The sequence below is a fragment of the Bison bison genome, unplaced genomic scaffold (genome assembly GCF_000754665.1).
Source record: "Bison bison bison isolate TAMUID 2011002044 unplaced genomic scaffold, Bison_UMD1.0 scf7180017864166, whole genome shotgun sequence".
Taxonomy (NCBI): Eukaryota; Metazoa; Chordata; class Mammalia; order Artiodactyla; family Bovidae; genus Bison; species Bison bison.
Window position 1 is genome coordinate 32,941 of NW_011494738.1, and position 22,108 is coordinate 55,048.

General features: G+C 39.9%; 1 protein-coding gene across 1 annotated transcript in view; it reads right to left on the bottom strand.

The window, feature by feature from the left end:
• Positions 1 to 531: 531 nt before the first annotated feature.
• CCDC85A (coiled-coil domain containing 85A) overlaps positions 532 to 22,108 on the bottom strand; it is a 179,140-nt gene continuing 157,563 nt past the window's right edge. Inside the window, exon 6 of the mRNA XM_010841694.1 lies at positions 532 to 1,211. Within this exon, the coding sequence (XP_010839996.1) occupies positions 1,120 to 1,211 (92 nt within the window). The 3' untranslated portion in view covers positions 532 to 1,119. The remainder of the gene's footprint in view (positions 1,212 to 22,108) is intronic.

Sequence of the window (22,108 nt, forward strand, 5' to 3'; positions counted from 1 at the left end):
TCGCAAAACTACTTTAAAAACAAGGTTTAAAAGACCTAAAACAGCTTTCTAAAGTCTTTGGTTAATTCTTTGTATTAATGTTTATATATCTTCTCCTGAACTATAAACACTCTTTGTCTTGACATTTAAATTGTTTATTATTAGAGGTTTAATTTTCTCTTAGTCACTAATGAAATAGAAAAAGTCACCAGAATGTAGAAAGAACACTAGTGACTAAATGTTGAGAAAATTCTTTTCTATGACATATTAAAATGCACTGGGACGACCCAGAGGGATGGTATGGGGAGGGAGGAGGGAGGAGGGTTCAGGATGGGGAGCACATGTATACCTGTGATGGATTCATTTTGATATTTGGCAAAACTAATACAATTATGTAAAATTTAAAAATAAAATAAAATTAAAAAAATAAAATAAAATACATTACTGTTTACCTGTCTGTCAAGGAAACCAAGCCAAATCAGTAGATTTGTTAAACTCTTCAACAAAACATTTCCCAAGAACCATGACCTCAACCAACATCATTTCAAGATAAATAGCCCATGGAAAAAAGTAAAATACATTTTTAAGTAAAATATATGGCAAGGCCTTAAATCCCATAAAAAGTACCAGTTTATATTGATCCAGGAAAAGAAATTAATCCCCAAGGTAAAAACTGTCAATTACTGTCATTTTTTTGTTGCACTCTAAGTGTTCAATTATATCACAAAAAATTTTAGAAAGTACTCATTTAATTAAAATATGAAATCTTCAAACTACCTGTAGCTCTCCCTAGCTTGTAAATTAGCACATTTCCACTGAAATAAAGTCCCTTCCCTATGTTCACCAACAACATGCACAACAGATGTGAGCAGTACCATCAAAGCACTTTCTACTCTTGTTTTATCTTTCTTCTTCCTTACAAAACGATATGACATACTTATTTTAGACACATGTACCCTTTAGTATCACGCTTAAGAATCTGGACAATATGATGATTCATTATGAAAAGCAATCATGCTGTACATTGATGAATGACTACTGACAAAATGATGTCTATCATTTAAAGGAGAAAATGCAATTGAGACTTTAAATTCCAAATAAAATACTATAACTCAAATGACACTGACTAGCTGTGAGCTTCTAGAAGTCACCCACCTGGGGCAGCATGCGATTTTCTTCCTCCAGCTGTCTTACTCTTGCCTCCAGCTGCCTAACATAGGACAAGGTTGATTCTAAAATTGAAAAGAAAGAACTCACATTATACACACAGGTCTTGTTTGGTACACTGTCAGGCTACTTCTGGATCCATTTATTTAAATCAGGTAGTGACTACTTAGTCTGATATTTAGAAAAAAAAATAGATCTCTCCCCAGAAAAACTAGGTAACAGAAGCCATTAAAACTCTATGCAGTTTGAACAATTGCACAATGTTAAGGAGAATCAGAGAAATATATAGGTGATAAGATTGTAGGCGTCTGCACACCACGCAGCCTTCAGAACATTAGACTTTTTGAAGATAGTTATTCCCCCTTTTCTACTTATTTTGTGCATTTTGAGCTTTCCCACGCATAAGCCTTCTTGTAATATTCATTATAACCAAGCTAAATTACAAGGTCTTTTTAAAAATTGAAAATAAAATATTTTGAATACCCAGCTCTCTTCATTTTCTCAATAAACTTTTCAAATCTTAAGAGGAATGGTTTGTTCTTCTCACAACCCGATAGATACCTATGACTGTATCTAGAGAACAGCTACAAAGGGCTAAATAATAAAGCTAGTCTGAATTTTGACTTGATTTTGGCTCAAGTTTTTCCCTATTTAGGTAAATCAGAGCAGACTTGATATTTGTTGTTTTCATTTCTTCAACAAGCTCAGGTGTGTGCTGACAGCTCAGAAGCAGCATCATGTTAGAGTCTGTTCCATAGTGAAACACTAGATTTTACAGCTTTACATTATGAAAATGTGGTCCACATGTGGAAAAGGCGGAGTTTCATTCTGAGCAACCATTTGACAGCAATGCTTCTTCATTAAACCGAAAATAATCCAGAGCACAGCATCATACTGCAACATAGCTGAAATTCATTCCTTAGCCAAGAGCAAACATACTTCAGGTATAGTGAAATGTACATGACCAAAGAATCCCTCCAGAGCGTACTTCCACAGTTAATATTAAAGCAACAGATCCTCAGTGCATGCTCTTCAGCCTCAAAAATACAAGAGTAAGAGGCAAGGCCAAGCTGGTAATGGATTTAAGAGGACAGCATTTGAAGCCCCTGATAGTCTGCACTTAGGATGACTATGTGTGCAAACGAATATCTTGACCTGAAATTAGTCATGGAAACTCTATAATTTTTATATGAAAATTGGTTATATGAACCCAGTTCCATTTTGTGACCTCCAAAGCAACAAAATAACATTTTATTTTCTTAAAACACCTAAGAAACTTCAGTACTTAATTCACAATACAAAAATTAAACACCCCTAACTGGTTTATAGCCTGCCTGTTTTTATAAATGTTTGCAGAAGTCCCCATCACTAACAATAATAGAATCATCCACTGATCTCACACCAATGGTGATGACTTGCCTTGAGCATTTCTCAACAAAACAGAAGAAACACAAGGTAAAGGAAACTGGTGACATTTGCTAGAAATATGTTCTCATTCTTTTTTTAGCTCAATGAAATGTTATGTGTTTGCCTTACGGACTTCAAGAGGGGAAAAAGTGTCTGGCATAAATGAATAACAAACTTACTGATTTCATGAATCTGTTTTACTCTAGCAAATGACTATGTGATTTGCTGATCATCAAAATGTGAATATATAACAGATTCCCTGATTTACAGAGTTCTACAAGCTCCCCTCTCTTAAAAAAAAAAAAAAAAAACTTGATAAATGCCATTGAAGTGAAAAGGTGCTCAGAAACAGTCTATGTAAACCATGAACAGATACAATCCTTTTATACTTTGTTCACAATTTATACCCTATCTTTATTGTACTTACTGCACTATCCTTAAGGCTAGGATACTGAAAGGAGCTGAAATGACACTTATACAGAGTGATTTAAGTGAGAGCTGAAAAATGCTACTGAATGAAAAATGCTACTGAATTTTAACTCAATAACTATCTTCAGTCACTTTAATCTATTTCTCTTCTTTAAATCTTTGCAGTTTACATATTTGATGACTTCATTAAGTTTCTACTTATATTACGAAAGTCATATCATGTCAATTCCAAAAAATGGGAAATTCTGGAATTTGGAAAACATTCCTTAACTGCAATTTTTACTGTCAAGTTACAACAGATGAAGTCCAAATATTTGTTTCAAAGCATTCACTGCAAATATGGGCAGGGACAGGAAATGATAGGGAATATTTTCAGACGGCAACATAATGAGACAGGTTAGCTCTACAGTAAAGGCAGAGTTGAGGAAAGTTTTGAGTTCATTTGTTCCACACAAGTATTTATTGTGTCACTGATGTCTGTCAAGGCACTACTTGGGTTGGGATGAAGAGAAGGCCAGTTACTGAAAGTCTTAAGTTTCTCAGAAGGCAGACTCCGTTTTAAGATTACATGCCCATGTGCTGTGTTCCAGAAGGTCCTGTTCTTCCAGGTTCAGTTTCTGTTGCACTTATTACTTAACAATGAATGGATACAATGAATGGAAAGACTCCTTGTGTGTGTGTGTGTGTGTGTGCATGTGTGCACGTGTGTGTGTGTATGGAGAGAGAGGGGACAGGAAGAATAGCTGACTACATAAATAAATACAAGAATTCACACTGTTCACTGTTTAGTTCATCAAGAAACTGATTATATACTGGTTTAACATGGAAGTAGAGCACGAACACTTTTTTCCTAGAATATACTGGAAGATCATCACTGAATCCCTGAGTCCCTATATGAAGAGCTATTGAGGAACCATTCAATCTTTCAATTGTGACATGACAGAAAAACAAACATTTGTTTTGTTAAACCCTTATGACTTCAAGATATGTTACTGCACCATAGGCTAGCCAAGCCTGACTACTAGTACATAACCAATAATGGTACACAAAATATGTAAACATTTTAATAAAACATAATACGATAAAGTGCAAGAAATTTCACTTCAAAAAATACACCACAATTCACATCCTAATCCTAGTTGATCATTAGAAAAGAAAGAAAAAATCTTGTAAGAAAGAAAAAGAGCCCTTTGTGTGCTGGAATATATTTGACCATGTCTGCAGCAGTCCCTTCCCCAGGCTGCTGCTTCCTTTCCCTTCCTTTCTCAAGGACCTTCCAGAGTGGTGTCAACTCTAAGATAAGCTGATCTTTCATTACACCCAGGGAATGTGGAGTACAGCTGTGCTCCCAAGAGAAGTGTATGACAGAAATAAGTGTTTTTATTACAAAATGATACATACACACATGTGCACGCACACACACACAACTGCATTAGAACACGCTATCATTTGAACTGATGGCTACATTTATACCAGTGGCTGACAGCTGTTAAAACAGATTTCATGATGTCATTTTTGGCTTTCAGAACTGTGAGGATGAGGTTCCAAAGGAGCAGCAAGATTCCCTGCAGAAAATAGCCAAATAAGAGGCTATACATAGATGTCCAACATATTAAAGAAGGATGCTATCTTCAAGGAGTGTATAAAGAGTTGAGAGGAGATAAGGAGGGAAAAAAATAAAGCAATAAAGGTACCATGATATTCTGAGCTGAATCATGTGAAACAGGAGTACACCAAGATCAATACTGCCTATAGTTCTTCTGAAGAAACCTCACTAATGGATCAACAAGAGCTTCAGAGATCAGACAGAAGCCAGTGAAGTCACAGGATGGACAAGAATGATACTGCTATAATCAAGGAAGAGAGAAGGAATTTACATGAAAGAAGAGAAGGGGATATACTGGGAGCAGACAGAGGAGAAGCCAGGTAGGTCCCACTCTCATGGATCTGAAGAACCAATGTCAAATCACAGATATGCAGATTGTGAGATTTGCTTTCTACTTCCGCCAAGGGCATTTTCTATTTCCACCCTGGGAAATCTACAGACATCTACACATTAGAAGAGCTAGGTAAAGCAAACAATACCACTGTGAAAATCCAATGACACTCTCAAGATTTTCTGGGTAAATCTTGATCACATTTTCAAGGCAGAAAACATTCTCTCCATGTATCTCACTTTTTTTTTTTTGAACCTATATGGAACATGAATTCACAGTATCTCTTGCAATAAAACAAGTCTATGAAACAGTCATAGGAATTCCACTAATATACATCTAATTGATTCCACTTTTAGAACTGAAATATACCTAAGCGATTCCCTAATCTAACCCATCCCTAATCCCAACTCATTTGGCAGATGAGAGAATAAAGTCCAGGAGCTAGTGAATTTGGCCTCCGACACTGGGGATTAGCTACACACATTCAAAAGATTTTGTTTCATTCCTGGGGCATCACAGGGATTCCCACTGCAGATCTTCTAATCACTGAGATGTCAAATTTCTCACACAGATCATTAACTTCTAACTTCTTTTATTTTTTCCTGATTTTAGATATTCTGGATGGACTTTTACCTTTAAAATAACTTGATATTCTCCTTGAACAACATCCTGGACTTGATTTCACTTCAATTTACCTGAAATGCATTCAGTCATACAAAGTAGCTTGACTTTTTTTTTCCTCTGCTAGTTTGAAAATACCTTGGTCGGCCTATTAAACCCTCTAATTTCCCCCTTGGTTTCTAAAGTGGTGTTTCTCTCCCTGGAGGACTCCCATCCATGAAATCAGCTATGAGTTACTCTGATCATTGTACCTAAAAGGTTTACCGTTGATGGTTGCAACTGCCTAAGGTTTGTAAACGGAGAAGGCAATGGCACCCCACTCCAGTACTCTTGCCTGGAAAATCCCATGGACGGAGGAGCCTGGTGGGCTGCAGTCCATGGGGTCACTAAGAGTTGGGCACGACTGAGCGACTTCACTTTCACTTTTCACTTTCATGCATTGGAGAAGGAAATGGCAACCCACTCCAGTATTCTTGCCTGGAGAATCCCAGGGACAGAGGAGCCTGGTCTATGGGGTCACACAGAGTCGAACATGACTGAAGCGACTTAGCAGCAGCAGCAGCAAGATTTGTCAAACTTCTAAGTGGTTTTGATTAGAGAAAGTGCCATCTGGTCTTTAAGATTCCAGGGCAAAAGATAAAATTTGGTAATGGTCCATTCTAAAACACATTACAGCATTTGGAAGGATGTGCAGGAGGAAAGTCATCTGGAAGACTTTTGCCACTGTGGGTTTACAGGCATTAGCTTTTCTGAGGCCAAGTTAGTCTCCCTCAGCCAGAGAAAGTCCAACAGCCAGATGATTTCAAATCTGTAGGCAATCTCTTTAATAAACCCCAAACTCTAAAGACACTCCTTGAATTAGTTCCAAATTAATCCCACCATCCACAGGCTTTTACATATTCCTGAGGGAAAGTCCTCAGAACTATATATTTTAAAAATTATTATGGTTCTAAAAGTGTTACTCTTTCTTCCTCAGGCAAGCAAAGTTCAGCCTCCTACTTAAGAATTAATATTAGCTCCAGAAGTATAAGTGATTATCATTTCTCACTATAATTTGATGCTTTTCTTATTAAAAAAAATCTTGTTGGCATCAGCATTTTAGGATTTGCCTGGATATTTAACTCAGACTGCTTTATTGGCAGAGACAGAATTTTTTATTTTTAATGGGATCTTTAATTGTCCTCAGTAGGTTAAAAAAATGATGTCCGGTCTTTGCTCTGATTCATCATCTATGAAGCTAATTCTACTCTTGTCAGACCCTTCTCTAGGTGGCAATCTGAAAGAAATATGAGATGGTTATTTTCTATTCCAATCCTCCCATGTGGAAACCTGTTCACTGTTTTTCACTGGCCCCAACTTCTCTTAGCTCTGGGTCTCTGCCCACACCTTCCGTGCCAAATAATCTTTCTCTGCCTAGTCTATACTCCTTATTCCTCTATGCATGTTATGAAAAACGGCTTTATAATGAGATTCAGCAAAGATTCCCACCTGCATATGCTGCTGGGCTAGTCTCTACCTCTGAAAATCAATAACTGTACAATTTTAAATTCTTCTCCCTTCATAAGTGCCTTTCAATTTTCCTTATCATTTGCCAAGAAATCATATACGGAGGGTTCTGGGATTTTTCTTTACAGAGTTGTGTATGTTGTTGCTGTCGTTCAGTCGCTAAGTCATGTCCAACTCTTTGAGATCCCATAGACTACAGCACGCAAGGCTCCTCTGTCCTTCACTATCTCCCAGAATTTGCTCAAATTCATGTCCATTGATTCAGTGATACTATCTAACCATCTCATCCTCTGTCGCCCCAATCACTTCCTGCCCTCAATTTTTCCCAGCATCAGGGTCTTTTCCAATGAGTTGGCGTTTTGCATCAGGTGACCAAAGTATTGGAGCTTCAGCTCAGTCCTTCCAATGAATATTCAGGGTTGATTTCCTTTAGGATTGACTGCTTTGATCTCCTTGCTGTTCAAGGGAATCTCAAGAGTATTCTCCAGCACCACAGTTCGAAAGAAAGCATCAATTCTCTGGCACTCAGCCTTCTTCATGGTCCAACTTTCACATCTATACATGACTACTGGAAAAAACTATAGCTTTGACTATACAGACCATGGTCAGCAAAGTGATATCTCTGCTTTCTAATACACTATGTTTGTCATAGCTTTTCTTCCAAGCAGCAAGTGTCTTTTAATTTCATGGCTGCTGTCACCATTTGCAGTGATTTATATGTTATTTATTTTCACATTTTCATTTCTTGCCCAAATATGCTACATTAAAACATTCCCTTAAACCCTACACAGTAACTGCTGGTGTTCCCTGCAGGGATTTAATACACCCTTGTTGATTTCCTGTAATATCAATTTTTGGTCATCACCAATAGTGAATATCTGCTATGTACCAAACACTGTTCTAGATACTGCAGATAAAGCAGCAAGCAATAGCAAGAGCGATAAGGATGTGAGTTCATGATAGCACATTCCAGAGGGGAAGACAGACAATGGAAAGCAAATACACTTTTTTGTGAAGGCAACATGAGAAATAAAGGCAGCAAAACAGAGATCTTGGGAAGAGAGATGAGCACAAGTAGGGCTGCATTAGGGAGCCCGGCCTGGGAAGAGTTCTCTGGGGAAGACAAGCTGCAAATAAGTCAACTATACACATGGCTTGGGGAAGAGAATTCTCCACATCAGGGAAGGGTGTGCAGAGGCTCTGCTGCAGAGAGCCCCTTCTGGGGTCTAGCTGTGAAGGGGAAAGGGACAGCAGCTTGAAACTGGGACCTGTTTATCTCGTCACCTTTCTCCACTACTTACATTTTTAAAAAACCTTGTGTTCTCTTTGGCTATTTACACTTAGACTTTAATCCTTTGACTGTTAGGTTTTCTTTGTGGCAAAAGCTTTAGCATTCCACTTGACTGCGCCCTCTCACATACCCTGCTTCCCCCCAGTCAGGAAATTCTGTTGACCCTGCTGCCAAAATATCCTGAAAATCCAACCTCCTACTAGTCTCCTAACAGGTGTCCTCTCTTCTATCCCTACCTCCTTTCCTGGATCTACTATCATGCAAGATCTATTTCAAACCCACAGCAGCCAGGGTTTACTTCCTAAAATGATGTCTGATCACGTCAATTCTTTAAAACGCCACAGGAGCTCACCATTTTGCTCCACATAAAAGTCAAAGTCCTGGGGCTCCTTTGGTGGTCCAGTGGCTGAGAATCTGCCTGCCAGCGCAGGGGACACAGTTTCAATCCCTGGTCCAGAAAGATCCTGGACGTGCCACGGGGCAACTAAGCCTGTGCACCACAACTAACTAAGCCTGTACTCTGGAGCCCAGTAGCCACAACTGCTGAGCCCACTTGCTCCACAGCTCCTCCTTCCAAAAGAGAAGCCACTGCAATGAGAAGCCCACACACCACAACTAGAGAGGAGCACCCCTGCTCTCCGTAACTGTGCACAGCAACTAAGACTCGGTGCAGCCAAAATAAATAAACGCACACTCTTAAAGTCAAAGTCCTTAAAAAGCCCAGCAGGGCCCCCTATGATCTGGACTCCCAGCAAGTCTCTGACTTCACGACCTCGCACCTCAGCTCCAGGCCCTAGGCTTCCTTTCTATTCCCAAACATCCCACCTCAGCTCCAGCCCCCAGGCTTCCTTTCTATTCCCAAACATCCCAGAAACACACTTGCTTTTGTTGTCCAGCTTCTGGGCTGCTCGTCCCAGGGAGATGCTTGGCTAATTTCCTCGCTCCTACAAGTCTCTGTGCAGATCCCTCCCTCTCAACGACACTCACCAAGCCTACCTAATTTAATCCTGCAAACTGCCCCTACCTCCACCCCACATCTTCCTGACCTCTGGTAGCTTGTTCTATTTCCTTATTTTTCTTCAAATACGTTATCACCTTCTATCATACAAACTGTCTTATTCACATGCTACGTTTACTGTATAAGCCCCATCTCTCCTCATCAGAACGTCAATTCCAGGAGGCAGGGATCTCTGCTGTGTTGGGTGATGCACTCCACGTGCCTAGAATGGTGTCTGGCACCATAAAAATTTACTGAACAAGTCAATAAACCAATTACACAGACAGTGCCCTGAAAGGACGCAATTTCATAGGACAAGTCTGCACGTTTCAATCACACCAGGTAAGACAGTTTGTATTTGAATGGAGCCAATATCAATTCAGTTGTGCCACTGAACATGAAGAACATTCTACAGAATATTAAACTTTGGATGGAAACACTGGAGAGGTTCTCAGATTATGTCAGATCTAATCATTGATGGGCCATTTTGGTAAGAAAATCTAAAATGTGTTTTCATCAGGCTCAAAAATTTTTTTCTGTATTGGGGAGGGTGGTGCGTGGAGAATGAAAAAGGGTAAGAAGGAAAGTCAAGGTGAGGGAAAACAGAAGGAATAGACAGAGAGACAAATATAAAAAGAGTCATGGGAAATGTGCCAATATGAAGCACTTCTGCCACTAGTATCTTGGAATACAGTATTTCCAGCTGGAAATCTGCTTAAATTGATAAGGTTCCCCATTTTGGTTAGAAATGCCACTGGAAGGAATTTAAGCTTCACCTGGACATTCTCCCAGCCCATCCCTGCGACGGAGGGGTGTGTGAGGGGGAAGGCAGGGGAGCAATCGCAGCTGTGGGGCATGGGGCAGGGGTCAGCTGGGCCCTGAGCGAGGGGCACTGAGCTGGCAGAGAGCAGCCTGAGGAGGCCGGACAGCAGTGGTCTGTGTCGACCCAGGTTATGTTTCTTCATGAAAAGAAAAACCTGTCATTTCAAAGGAAAAGAGAACAAAGCAATGTGTTGTCCTGTTTATTTTAATTAGAATGAAGGCTGGAAACGAAGGCCTTTCCCGAGAATGCTTTGACAGGAAAAATCACAAGTGCTATCTCCTGAGAGTGCCATGCAAGGGGTATGTTTTTGGAAACAACCCAGAGTTTGTTTCACTAATTATTTTCTATAAAAGAGTAAACAGTTAAATGAGTATGGAAATCCAATGATGCACACATAAACCAATTTAGAAAACAGAAAAGAAATTCAGGGCCTATGTCTTAGATTTGTTTTCGGTGAAAATAATCACCGAACATGTTTCAAGTTTCTCCTCTTTTCAAATGAGAGTGTTTTTAAACTGAGAGAGAATGGCATTTTGTTGCCTATTTGCCAACACCCACCTGTGCCTATTCCTTGGGAATTAGTGCCTGGTTCTTTCAGCTTCCATTTCTCTTTAGAAACTAGAGGCTCCACATGGCAAGTCCTTGGCCTTGTAGTTACATTCCAAGCTGTCCTATGACTCACACAGTGCTATGTGTGAAGGTGTCCCATAACTTTTGGTTGAAGAAATGAATGAATGTCCTCATCATTCGGTTCCCAGCTGCTCTGGTTGCTCTCTAAGTTTGGTGTTCCCAGAACAGTCTGAAGCATTTAACTCAAAATCCAGTCAAATTTCCACCAGAAGATCACCAATAACAAGCCATCTAAACTGATGCATGGCTTAGAGGAGGTTTGTGTGCCCTCAAATTGCTTTCCCTTTGACTTTGCTCTTTGAAAGCATCAGCGCTATGAACGAGAAACTAGATAAGTAGCACTGAACCGGCCTGAAGGACTGGTGACTCTACAGAAAATATTTCAAACTCTAAATAGCTGTTTTGTGTATCATTTTAACAGTTACTCTGGGTTAAAATGTGCCTTACTTTCCACTGTTATGATGCTGCTGCTGCTGCTGCTGCTGCTGCTGCTGTTATTTCCTAGGGGAAAATGACTGCCTTTTCCCAATGCTGGAGGATAAAAATTCATGTCATTTTAAGAAATGTAACAATTTCCTTCAATGTATGTGGCCCCCTTGTAAGTGCATCTTGTCAGCACTGTCAATGAATGAACAAGGAAGCAAATCTATAAGAAAATAGATTTTCAAAAGACAGTAAGCCTATAAAAATTTTTTCTTAGGATAATTACTTTGATTTTTATGTATATTTAGATGTTTTTAAAAGCCTATATACAATAGCTTTTTATTGTCACACTTTTCTGCAAAATAAAATATTTTTAAGGCATTGTACAGCAAAGCATCATTAGTTTGAATTTCATCAATTGGGAATTCATAAAAATTTTGTTAATTTCAGCTTGTATATAATCTCTGCATTGGCTATGAAAAGTAGTGGGCAAATCAAACTCAGAGTGTGACAATTAAGGAATAATTGCCTTACATAAGAAAAGCAAAGTTTTCACAATGTTTTAGCATTATCTAGCCACACACAGTGATATAGATAGATAATGGATGAGTCTATTAGGTAATGGCTAAGTAGTTTAGATAATATTAGAAAGGCCACATACTGTGGAACTTTTTTTTTTTTTTTTGGTTAAGTATTTTAGTTGTATTAACAAGCACTGTGGACTCAGTTAACATACATTTATTAAGTAATTACTATGTGCTACACTCTGGCTTGCTATACTCACTCTACTGAAAACAAACAGAAAGGACTCCTCTGCTCAAAGAACACTCTAGTATGGAAGACAGACAGACATGCAAACACCAACACAAGAAGTAAGCACACTGCTCCCCTGTACACTCGCCACAACTTTAGCTGAGACCTAGATCATCAGAGAAGACTTCAGGCATTCAAATTGAAGCTTGAATCTAAAGATTCTGGGAACAAACTTTCCAAACAGCAAGAATAAAATCTGTAAAGTTCCCGAGAAGGGGATGAGCCAGAGGCGCTCAACAAAAAGAAAGACTGTAGTGGTCTGAGAGAAGTGAGGGGAGATTAAGTTGGAGGAGTAGAGACAAGACCCATGGTATCAATGAATCAACAAAAGGAGATGCGATTTTGTACTATTTGGAGCAGGGAACCATTAGGGAAGGGAGGCTGGTACGCTGCAGTGGCATCAGTTCAACATGTTGGTCACCTGCTGTGAAGAGCCAACTCATTAGAAAAGACCCTTTTGCTGGGAAAGACTGAAGGCAGGAGGAGAAGGTGAGAGTGTCAATTCCTAGGCAGGTTGATAAGAAGTCCAGGGTCTCTGAGAAGGAGAAAGGCGTCTGCGGCTCTCAAAGAGGAGATAGGAGTCTGGCATGCTCAAGGAGGAGGAAAGGACAATTTTTTTTTTTTTCCCTACATTTCTTAGTAAGGATTTTATAACAAAACTACATCCTGCTTGAGGGCAATTTCTTCTTCCTGAAAACCTTGTGACTAATCCTGTTCTTTCTATTGTTAAGTTCTAATCCTGTTATCTTAAAATGTAAATTGTGGGAATGGGTCTAGTAGGACCTTTACAATCTTGAGACATCCTTTTGATTTATTGTAATAACCAATTGAAAAAGTATATAACTCCTTTTTCTAAGACTAGCGAGGGGGGCACTCTTCCTCCCCATTCTGATGTCAATGTCAGAAGTTTTCTTTGTCCCTTTTCAGTGTAATAAAACTCTGCTACACAAAAGCTCTCGAGTGATCAAGCCTGGTCCCTGGTCCCAAAGCCAAATCTTCCTCAGAGATCACAAATCTGACATCGTTCACTGTAAGCTATCAAAGGGAATGACAGAGGATGAGATGGTTGGATGGCATCAGTGACTCAATGGACATAAGTTTGAGCAACCTCCAGGAGATGGTGAAGAACAGGGAAGCCTGGTGTGTTGCAGTCCATTGGGTTGCAAAGAGTCAGACCCAAATGAGTGACTAAACAACAAATCTCAGAAGTCCTATTAAATACACCCAACACAGGGCACCCTGGATATGTTCATGATGGTTTTCATGCCCTTTGATGTCAGAGACACCTGATCATAGTGCAGGAGGGAGGGCAAGTTCTAAGATACTTTGCATATTTCTTTATTCCCAAAGATTCAATCATCTTGTCTCACTAAACAGTTATTAGGCAACAAACAACAGACTAATCAGTTAGGTCAAGCAAGTATATCAGATGATACCCATAATACCTAATAATTTTAATTTGACTTATCATTTATCAAGCAATTCACTAAAGGGGCAAAAGCATTTTTCACATGCAATAATGCATTTAATCCTGACTACAAGATCATGAGAAATGCTGGACTGGATGAAGCATAAGCTGGAATCAACATTGCCGGGAGAAATATCAGTAACCTCAGACACACAGATGACACCACACTTATGGAAGAAAGCAAAGAAGAACTAAAGAGCCTCTTGATGAAATTGAAAGAGGAGAGTGAAAAAGCTGGCTTAAAACTCAACATTCAGAAAACTAAGATCATGCCATCCAATCCCATCACTTCATGGCAAATAGATGGCAGTGGCAGACTTTATTTTGGGGGACTCCAAACTCACTGCAGATGGTGATTGCAGCCATGAAATTAAAACACACTTGCTCCCTGGAAGAAAAGCTATGATCAACCTAGATAGCATATTAAAAAGCAGAGACATTATTTTGCCAACAAAGGTCGATCTAGTCAAAGCTATGGTTTTTCCATTAGTTATGTATGGATGTGAGAGTTGGACCATAAAGAAAGTTGAGCACCAAAGAATTGATGTTTTTGAACTATAGTGTTGGAGAAGACTTTGAGAGTCCCTTGGACTGCAAGGAGATCAAACCAGTCAATCCTAAAGTAAATCAGTCCTGAATATTCATTGGAAGGACTAATGTTGAAGCTGAAACTCCAGTCCTTTGGCCACCTGATGCGATATGAGTTTGAGCAAGCTCTGGGAGTTGGTGATGGGCAGGGAAGTCTGGCAGGCTGCAGTACATGGGGTCGCAAAGAGTCAGACACAACTGAGTGACTGAAATGAACTGACCTTCAAGTAAGCCAGAGTCAGCCAAAGTAAAGCCACAAGTTTCTAGCTCAAAAACCACCAAACCACCCCTGGCTAAGTGCTTGGATTTGTCAGATCATTAGGTGCTGATGAGGTGTAAGGTGCTCAGTCATGTGCAACTCTGCAACCTCATGGACTATAGCCCACCAGGCTCCTCTCCTCTGTCCATGGGATTTCCCAGGCAAAAATACTGAAGTGGGTTGCCATTTCCTCCTCCAGGGGATCTTCCAAACCCAGGGATCAAACCCGGGTCTCCAGCATTGCAGGCAGATTCTTTACCATCAGACTTCTTTACCAGAGAAGACTGCCAAGTCATTAGTGGACTTAATGAACACAGATACCTTCTACAACATGTTCTTTGAACAATTTTACAAACTTCTTACAATTCAGAAACCTACAAACCAGTCAATCCTAAAGGAAATCAGCCCAAAATATTTGTTGGAAGGACTGATGCTGAGGCTGAAGCTCCAATACTTTGACCACATGATGTGAAGAACTGACTTATTAGAAAAGACCCTGATACTGGGAAAGACTGAAGGCAGGAGGAGAAGGGGACAACAAAGGACGAGATGGTTGGATGGCATCACTGACTCAATGGACATGAGTTTGAGCAAGCTCAAGGAGATGGTGAAGGACATGGAAGCCTGGCATGCTGCAGGCCATGGGGTTCGAAAGAGTTGGACATGACTGAGCAACTGAACAACAATGACAACAGGCTTAGAAGAAAATTCTGGACAAAGACAAAGAGCAGTTTCTTCTAGCTTGCTGATGTCTAATCTGAGTTGTTTTCACAGCAGCTGTTTTTCTAGATTCGCTTCTGAACTATTGGGAAACTCAATGAAATGATACCCACTCTGCTTAATTTAATGTCACAGCTACCAATGCTGTTTACCATTCTTCCTGGTGATAGCAAAAAGAAATCTGATATACATCACCTTGTAGGCATCTGAACAGAAGCTGGTTATTCCTCCAAGGCGAATATCTCAACACAGTATTTCTAAAGTAATCATCCTTGGCCACAAAATCCTATAGACACTCAAAGTATGTATCAATATTTAATGAGTCATGAGAAACAAGAGCAGGTACAATGAACTTGTACACCTAAAGTAATTGTAATCACCAAACAATGATGTCTCAAGCTCCGTTCAGTGTGAAATTATACACACAACAATGGAAAGCATATTTTAATTTCATTTTGGCCCTGCAATGAATTTACTAAATTCTGTTTATACTAATTTCCAGATTGATAATGTATTATCCTAGAAATGTTATGTGCTGTATTATAAAATGACATCATTGAATCAATGATTTTTATTCACCCTCACAAAATATAAGAGGGCTTCTTTAACTTTCAAAGCAGATGGAATTGAAAATCTTTAAGTTTTCACTTGTGTTAACTCTTCTCAGTGCAGTCTCTATTTAGGGAAAACCTTAAGTTATAAATAAAAGAAATGCATAAGTCAAAAAGTAAAAGAAGAAATAATATAGAGTGTGAAATCCTAAAATAAACTATGAAGTCCACATTCCTTAGGGAAGGGACTGTGCTTTTTTTTTTTCCTTTATAACCCAAGTCTGGCACCAATATTTAACTTCAAATAGATGCTAAACTAAGGTGCATGCCTCTTCAACATGAAAATGACCTTTGAGTATTTTAAGAATGAAAAATGTCTCTATAAAGTTCAAGTGTATGTGAGCTGAAACAAAGTCCAAGCAGGTGACTTTAAGAAGTGTACAGTGAATAAAAGCAGCAGATGTGCAAATCAGATCATAATAAAAACACTTCCCTTTAAAACACATTAAGAAAAAAGGTCTACCTGGTCTCAGATGGGTTGAGTGAAGGATTCTAATTAAAACAATAATTAAATGATGTTTTTATACCCTTGGGAAAATTGCATTCTAAAGAGATATCTTAGGGCGTAGGTAGGAGACTGGTCAAAGAGGTACCCCTTGCCTGTGTATTCCTTCAATTAATAATTATTATTTTAAACATTATTCTATTCCTACTCCTCTGGGAGTACACTGCTCTGGGGGTGGGTATCATCATTGTGAAAAGAGTATTATGAGTCTAATATTTCTCCTTGAGAATAAAGCTATGCAAGAATTTACAACAATGCAAGAAGGGGGGCAGGATCCACTAATGGAACTGTTTATAAATATATCCTTCTCCCCTCTATGCAGAGCTCAGCTTTCTGCCATTAGCACCAACAAACTAACCAGGGCTCCTGTTTATGGCTATTGGCTTAGCAGATTTATTGAGAAAAGGCTTCTTAAATCATCACATTTGACCCAGGAATGGGACAAGATAAAGTATTTTTAATTTGCTGTCTGTCCATACGAAGTACTCAGGAACATTAAGATAGAATAAAACAGTAGGTCCATGGCCCATGTAAATTCAAATCCATGGAAAATGAGGAATGCCTCTTAAATTTACAAAGGTATATATCTTTCCATAATATCCATTTTAATGAACTGATTTATAAAGAGATAAATTGTCTTAGTCTAAATAACAACTCACTTGAAATTTATTTTCCTATTTCTCTCTGTGCAGCCCCCAAAGACATTCATCTGGGATCTGGTATAGACTAGTGGTGAGGAGCATGGAGCCAGACTGCCTGAGTTTGCATCCTCACTCAGTCACCTCCTCTGCAGCCTTGTGTGAGTTATTAAACTCAGTTTCCTCATTTGCAAAGTGGATCAGTAACAATCATCCACTCATGACGTAGGTACTGAGTGAGTTACTAGGGAGAAGCACCTCAGACAGCGCCTGGCACAGGGTAAGCCCCAGCTACTCTTCACACTTGCCTCCCTTCTAGTGCTCAGTGTGGTTCTGAGGCCACCACCAGCACCACTGGCTCTCTGCAGTGGGGCAGGCTGCTTGCTTGGCCCTCCTCCTTCCAGATACTCGATGGCAGACAGGATGTGCTCCACATGTGTGCTGTCTCCTATGCACATGCATTTCACAGGCTCTTCAGCCTTGCTCTCTGGCTACTTTGTCTCAGCCATACACATGAGCCCTGGTAAGTCAAACCTTTCACTGAGCGCAGCCTGACCACTGCATCAAACACTGAACATCAGCAAAGAGAATCTGTGAGATGGGAGTGAAAACCAGCTGAATACAAATGGATAAGAAGATTCAAAGGAAAGGGAATGCCTGTTTGGGAGCAGCACTAACGAAATGTGCATACACCTCATTTGATTAGTCTTTATAAAGTGATGAGTGACCCTCTGGCTGTTAATGAACACTGAATGTAGGCCAAAAAAGCATATTTTTTTTATACAGCAAATGGTGATGAAGGAGTGGCTGGAGAGTTAGAGAAGGCCCCTTTAAAGAATGGGCATTTAAATGAAGAAATAATGACTGAGAGCCATGGTTTAGAAGATGAGCATTCTAGACAAAAGGGGCAGTTCATGCAGAGCCCCTGTGGTAGAGATGAGCAAACTATTTATTGATTTATTTTAATTAGAAAATACAGGGACTTCCCTGATTAAGTGGTTAAGAATCTGCCTTGCAATGCAGGAGACATGGGTTCGATCCCTGGTCGGGGAACTAAGATCCCACATGCTGTGCAGCAACTAAGGCCACAACTACTGAATCCTGGGTGCGGAACGAGAGTCTGTTCACCACAATGAAGGATCCCACATGATGCAACAAAGACCCCCTGTGCTGCAACTAAAACCTGATACTACCAAATAAAATAAATAAATATTAAAAATAAAATAGTTAAGTACAATTAAAAAGAAAAGTATTAGGCACCAAGTCTGTATCTGGTGGTTAGGTTCACGTGATCCCTTACAGCTCTAAAACTCCATACATCTCTCTAGAAGGTGATGTATTGGTAGGTACAGATAAGGCAGATTAAACTGGCTCTAGCACTCTGGACTGACTATACAAAAATGCCAGAAGAAAGCATTTTAGTAGATGATGTGCATAAGCAGCCATCCGCTTTCATCACAAGAATATTGAAGATGGATTGGATTTTATAAGTTTTGTTATTATCTGGTTGGTCAAAGAAAGAGTAAAGTGGTCAAAGACAATCCTCATCTTCACAATTTAAAGACCATGGGACTTGAGGATGAAGGAGATGAGGAGAGAGAAAGTGGGAGTTGGAGATGAGACAACAGCCAAGCAGATCCATGAATGACCTAGAGTTTAAAAAATCATTTAAAAAATTTTTAAATTTCAAAGGCTGTTCATGAACATCAGTTACACTGCTCTGCAAGACCTCTGAAACAAACACCCTCTTCAAGTCCCTTCTGAAAAATTATTTTCCAATTATGAAGACAACTCCAATATTTTAGGTAAAATTTCCTCTTAATGAGGGAAGAAAGAGTCTGAGGATAGATAAATGGAGTTGACTGGCTAAGTATTTAATTTCTCACTCAGGCAAGTGAAGACAGAAAGCCTTAGTTCATACGTTAATATTTATGAAAAATGGCATAATGTTCCATTTGGAAAGAAGATGTGGGGGAAATGCTACATCCAGCAAAGCCAGCTCAGACTCTCTGGACTACAACCTGCTGCTGCAGGCATGCCCCTTATTAGGGAAGGTAAACTTCCAATTAATGTGGAATTTCTGTTGTAAAAATATCTTCACAGATAAATAGATCAAAGAGAGGCCTCGGAAACCACAGAAACTATATATTTTAATTAAAGTTTGCAGCTCAAAAGGAAAATCTTAAATAATTGGTGCCTCCAAGTCTTTGCTGAATTGGCTTAGCTATGGGAAATACAGGCTTTTAGTAACAAAAGAAAAATCTTCCACTTTACCATCTTCCATTTACTACACGCATCTCTTAGAATGTGAGATAGCATGAGTTAATTCTCCAATATGTGAAGCCAAAATTTGCCCTCTGAACAGAAAGTCCACTTGAACACAAAACAGAAGAAAAATTATAACTCTGGCTTAGGAATGTTTTTCCAGCCACAGGTAAGATGTACACAAAAGACATTTTAAAAACCTTTTGACAACTACCATTAGTACTCTCAATTTATTGAATGTCAATGATGCTGTTTATCATAGAAAAGTGACATTTTGCTACTTTGTGAATAATTGCCTGAAACAATTTAACCACATACTTATTCAACATTTTATGGGCAGTCAACCATGTGTCCGTATAGAAAACAAATATCCTAATAGAATACATTTAACAGAACTTTCCGATACTATGTGCCTTCTGGACACTATGCTTTGTTTTCACAATAATATCATAACTATTTGACAGACAGGGTGACAGTGACCTAGTGAAGATTAGTGACTTTTTGTAAGTACTAAGACTGTGTCCAAAATCACTGCAGATGGTGACTGCAGCCATGAAATTAAAAGACGCTTACTCCTTGAAAGGAAAGTTATGACCAACCTAGATAGCATATTCAAAAGCAGAGACATTACTTTGCCAACAAAGGTCCATTTAGTCAAGGCTATGATTTTTTCAGTGGTCATGTATGGATGTGAGACTTGGACTGTGAAGAAAGCTGAACGCTGAAGAATTGATGTTTTGAACTGTGGTGTTGGAGAAGACTCTTGCGAGTCCCTTGGACTGCAAGGAGATCCAACCAGTCCATCCTAAAGGAGATCAGTCCTGGGTGTTCATTGGGAGGACTGATGCTCAGGCTGAAACTCCAGTACTTTGGCCACCTCATGCGAAGACTTGACTCATTGGAAAAGACTCTGATGCTGGGAGGGATTGGGGGCAGGAGGAGAAGGGGATGACAGAGGATGAGAAGGGGATGACAGAGTCAGGATGGCATCACTGAGTCGATGGACGTGAGTCTGGGTGAACTCCGGGAGTTGGTGATGGACAGGGAGGCCTAGCGTGCTGCGATTCATGGGGTTGCGAAGAGTTGGACATGACTGAGCGACTGAACTGAACTGAACTGAACTGAAGACTGTGTCTATAACTGCAAGCCAGTTCAAAGCTTCAATAGAACTAGTCAGTTAACTTCATCAACAGCCTGTCAATTTCTGTCAATAATACCAAAAATAAAACTCATATAAATCACTGGAGTGATCTATCTATGCACAGGAAAAAAATCCAAATGGGATCAGGCTGCTTTTGTCCCTAACAATGAAGAACATGTTGTAGGAGAACCATATTAGTGTCTGTATGATCATATAAGCGTCCTGGCAAAGATTAATAGTTAAATGCCATCCAAACCAAATGTAGCACTGGGGCAGTTCTTGGAATGATTCCAGAAGGAAACAGGCAACATTTTATTTGAAATTTATAATCTCCTTTGCTGTCAACTAATCCAAATATCTAAGTTTTTCAACAAATATGTCTCAGGAATATATTGTTACTATTTATTATTAACATTGTGCTCCCCTATCACCACTCTATCTGGTCCCAGGTCTGCCAACACCAAGTCCACCACTGAACTGACTCCTTCTATCATAAATGGGTGTTCTATGTATAGCCACCAAGCTGAGAAAGTTCCAACTTACAATTAAGCAGGGCAGCTGGGATGGGATTCCTCCTGTTTGAGGTGGACACATTCATTCTCTCAGGTCCTGCACGTCCACTTGCCACCGCAAAGGGGACGTTCCCATGATCACCCCCTGATACAAAACACTGCCTCGCACACAACAGGAGCCTTGTGCCTTGTACAAGAAGCCTTTCCTTTGAGGAGGTGTGATTTACATATGCTTTTGCCCATCTAAATATTGCCCCTTTTCTTGGTAAGATCTACAATTCCCACCTGCCTTTCAGTAGTTGGCCCTCAAGTCCTTCCATCTCAGCAGAGACTTCCTTGACTAAGTCAGTCTGTCACAGTCACTCCCGTCTCTGAATTCATACCACACTTTGCCTTAACTCAGTGTAAGGCTACATGGAATAACAGTGGATTCCATTCTCATATGTCCATGAGAACAGTGGTTCTACCTCACCAGTTATTTCAGTCCCTTGAAGGCAGAAGCTTGGTTGATATCCCATGGTGTGAGGGACAATGACAGACACATAGTATAAGCTGCATAAATACTTTCTACATGGTAACTATTTTCAGTCTCAAAGTCATTTCCATAGCTAGATTCAGTCACTTAAAAAATAGTCACTTATACTTCCACCAAGTTTTTTTATGAAATTTCCCCATTCCCAAAAGACTTCTGGGAAAAAAGTTATTTATGCAAAATGCAGCCTGATAAAACAATTAGTATTTTTCCCACTCTTGATTACAAAATGTTTAAACAGATTGCATTTAAGAAGTTACCTCAGCCAACCCAATGGGAGGTGGGGTGGGTGGGCAGAATTCCAAGAGTTTATTTGTAAACCAGTTGTTGGGAAAAAGGAAAACACATTCCAAGTGACTGACAATGCCCCAGGTTTGGGGGGGGGCGGGGGCAGTGTTGTTCGTCTTCCAGCAGCCTGTAACTGATGAACCCAAGGGGGCTGAGAGGAAGAGACACGGCATCAGGGAGGCTGACCTGACGCCCAACATAAAGGCTCTGGGAAAGGAAGGAGGAACAATTGCAGGCGCCCTCCACACCCCTTCCTCTAAATCCTGATTGGGAATCAGGGACCAGTGCTCCCATGCTGGGGGTCAGGAAATTCCAAAGAGCAGTGAGTCTCCACTATAACTTTCAAGAGGGAAGGAACACCAAGTTAAAGTAGAAAGGAAAGGACCATTTGTGACTCCTCAACTGGATGGGTCATTTGTATATCCGTGGCCTCTTAAATGAATGATGGATGTACTGAGGTACCCTCCACTAGCAGGTATCTGGGAGATCACTGAGCACAGTCTTTCTCAAGCTTGAAACTCCCTCACCAAGTCAACAGCTTCTTTGGGAGAAGACACG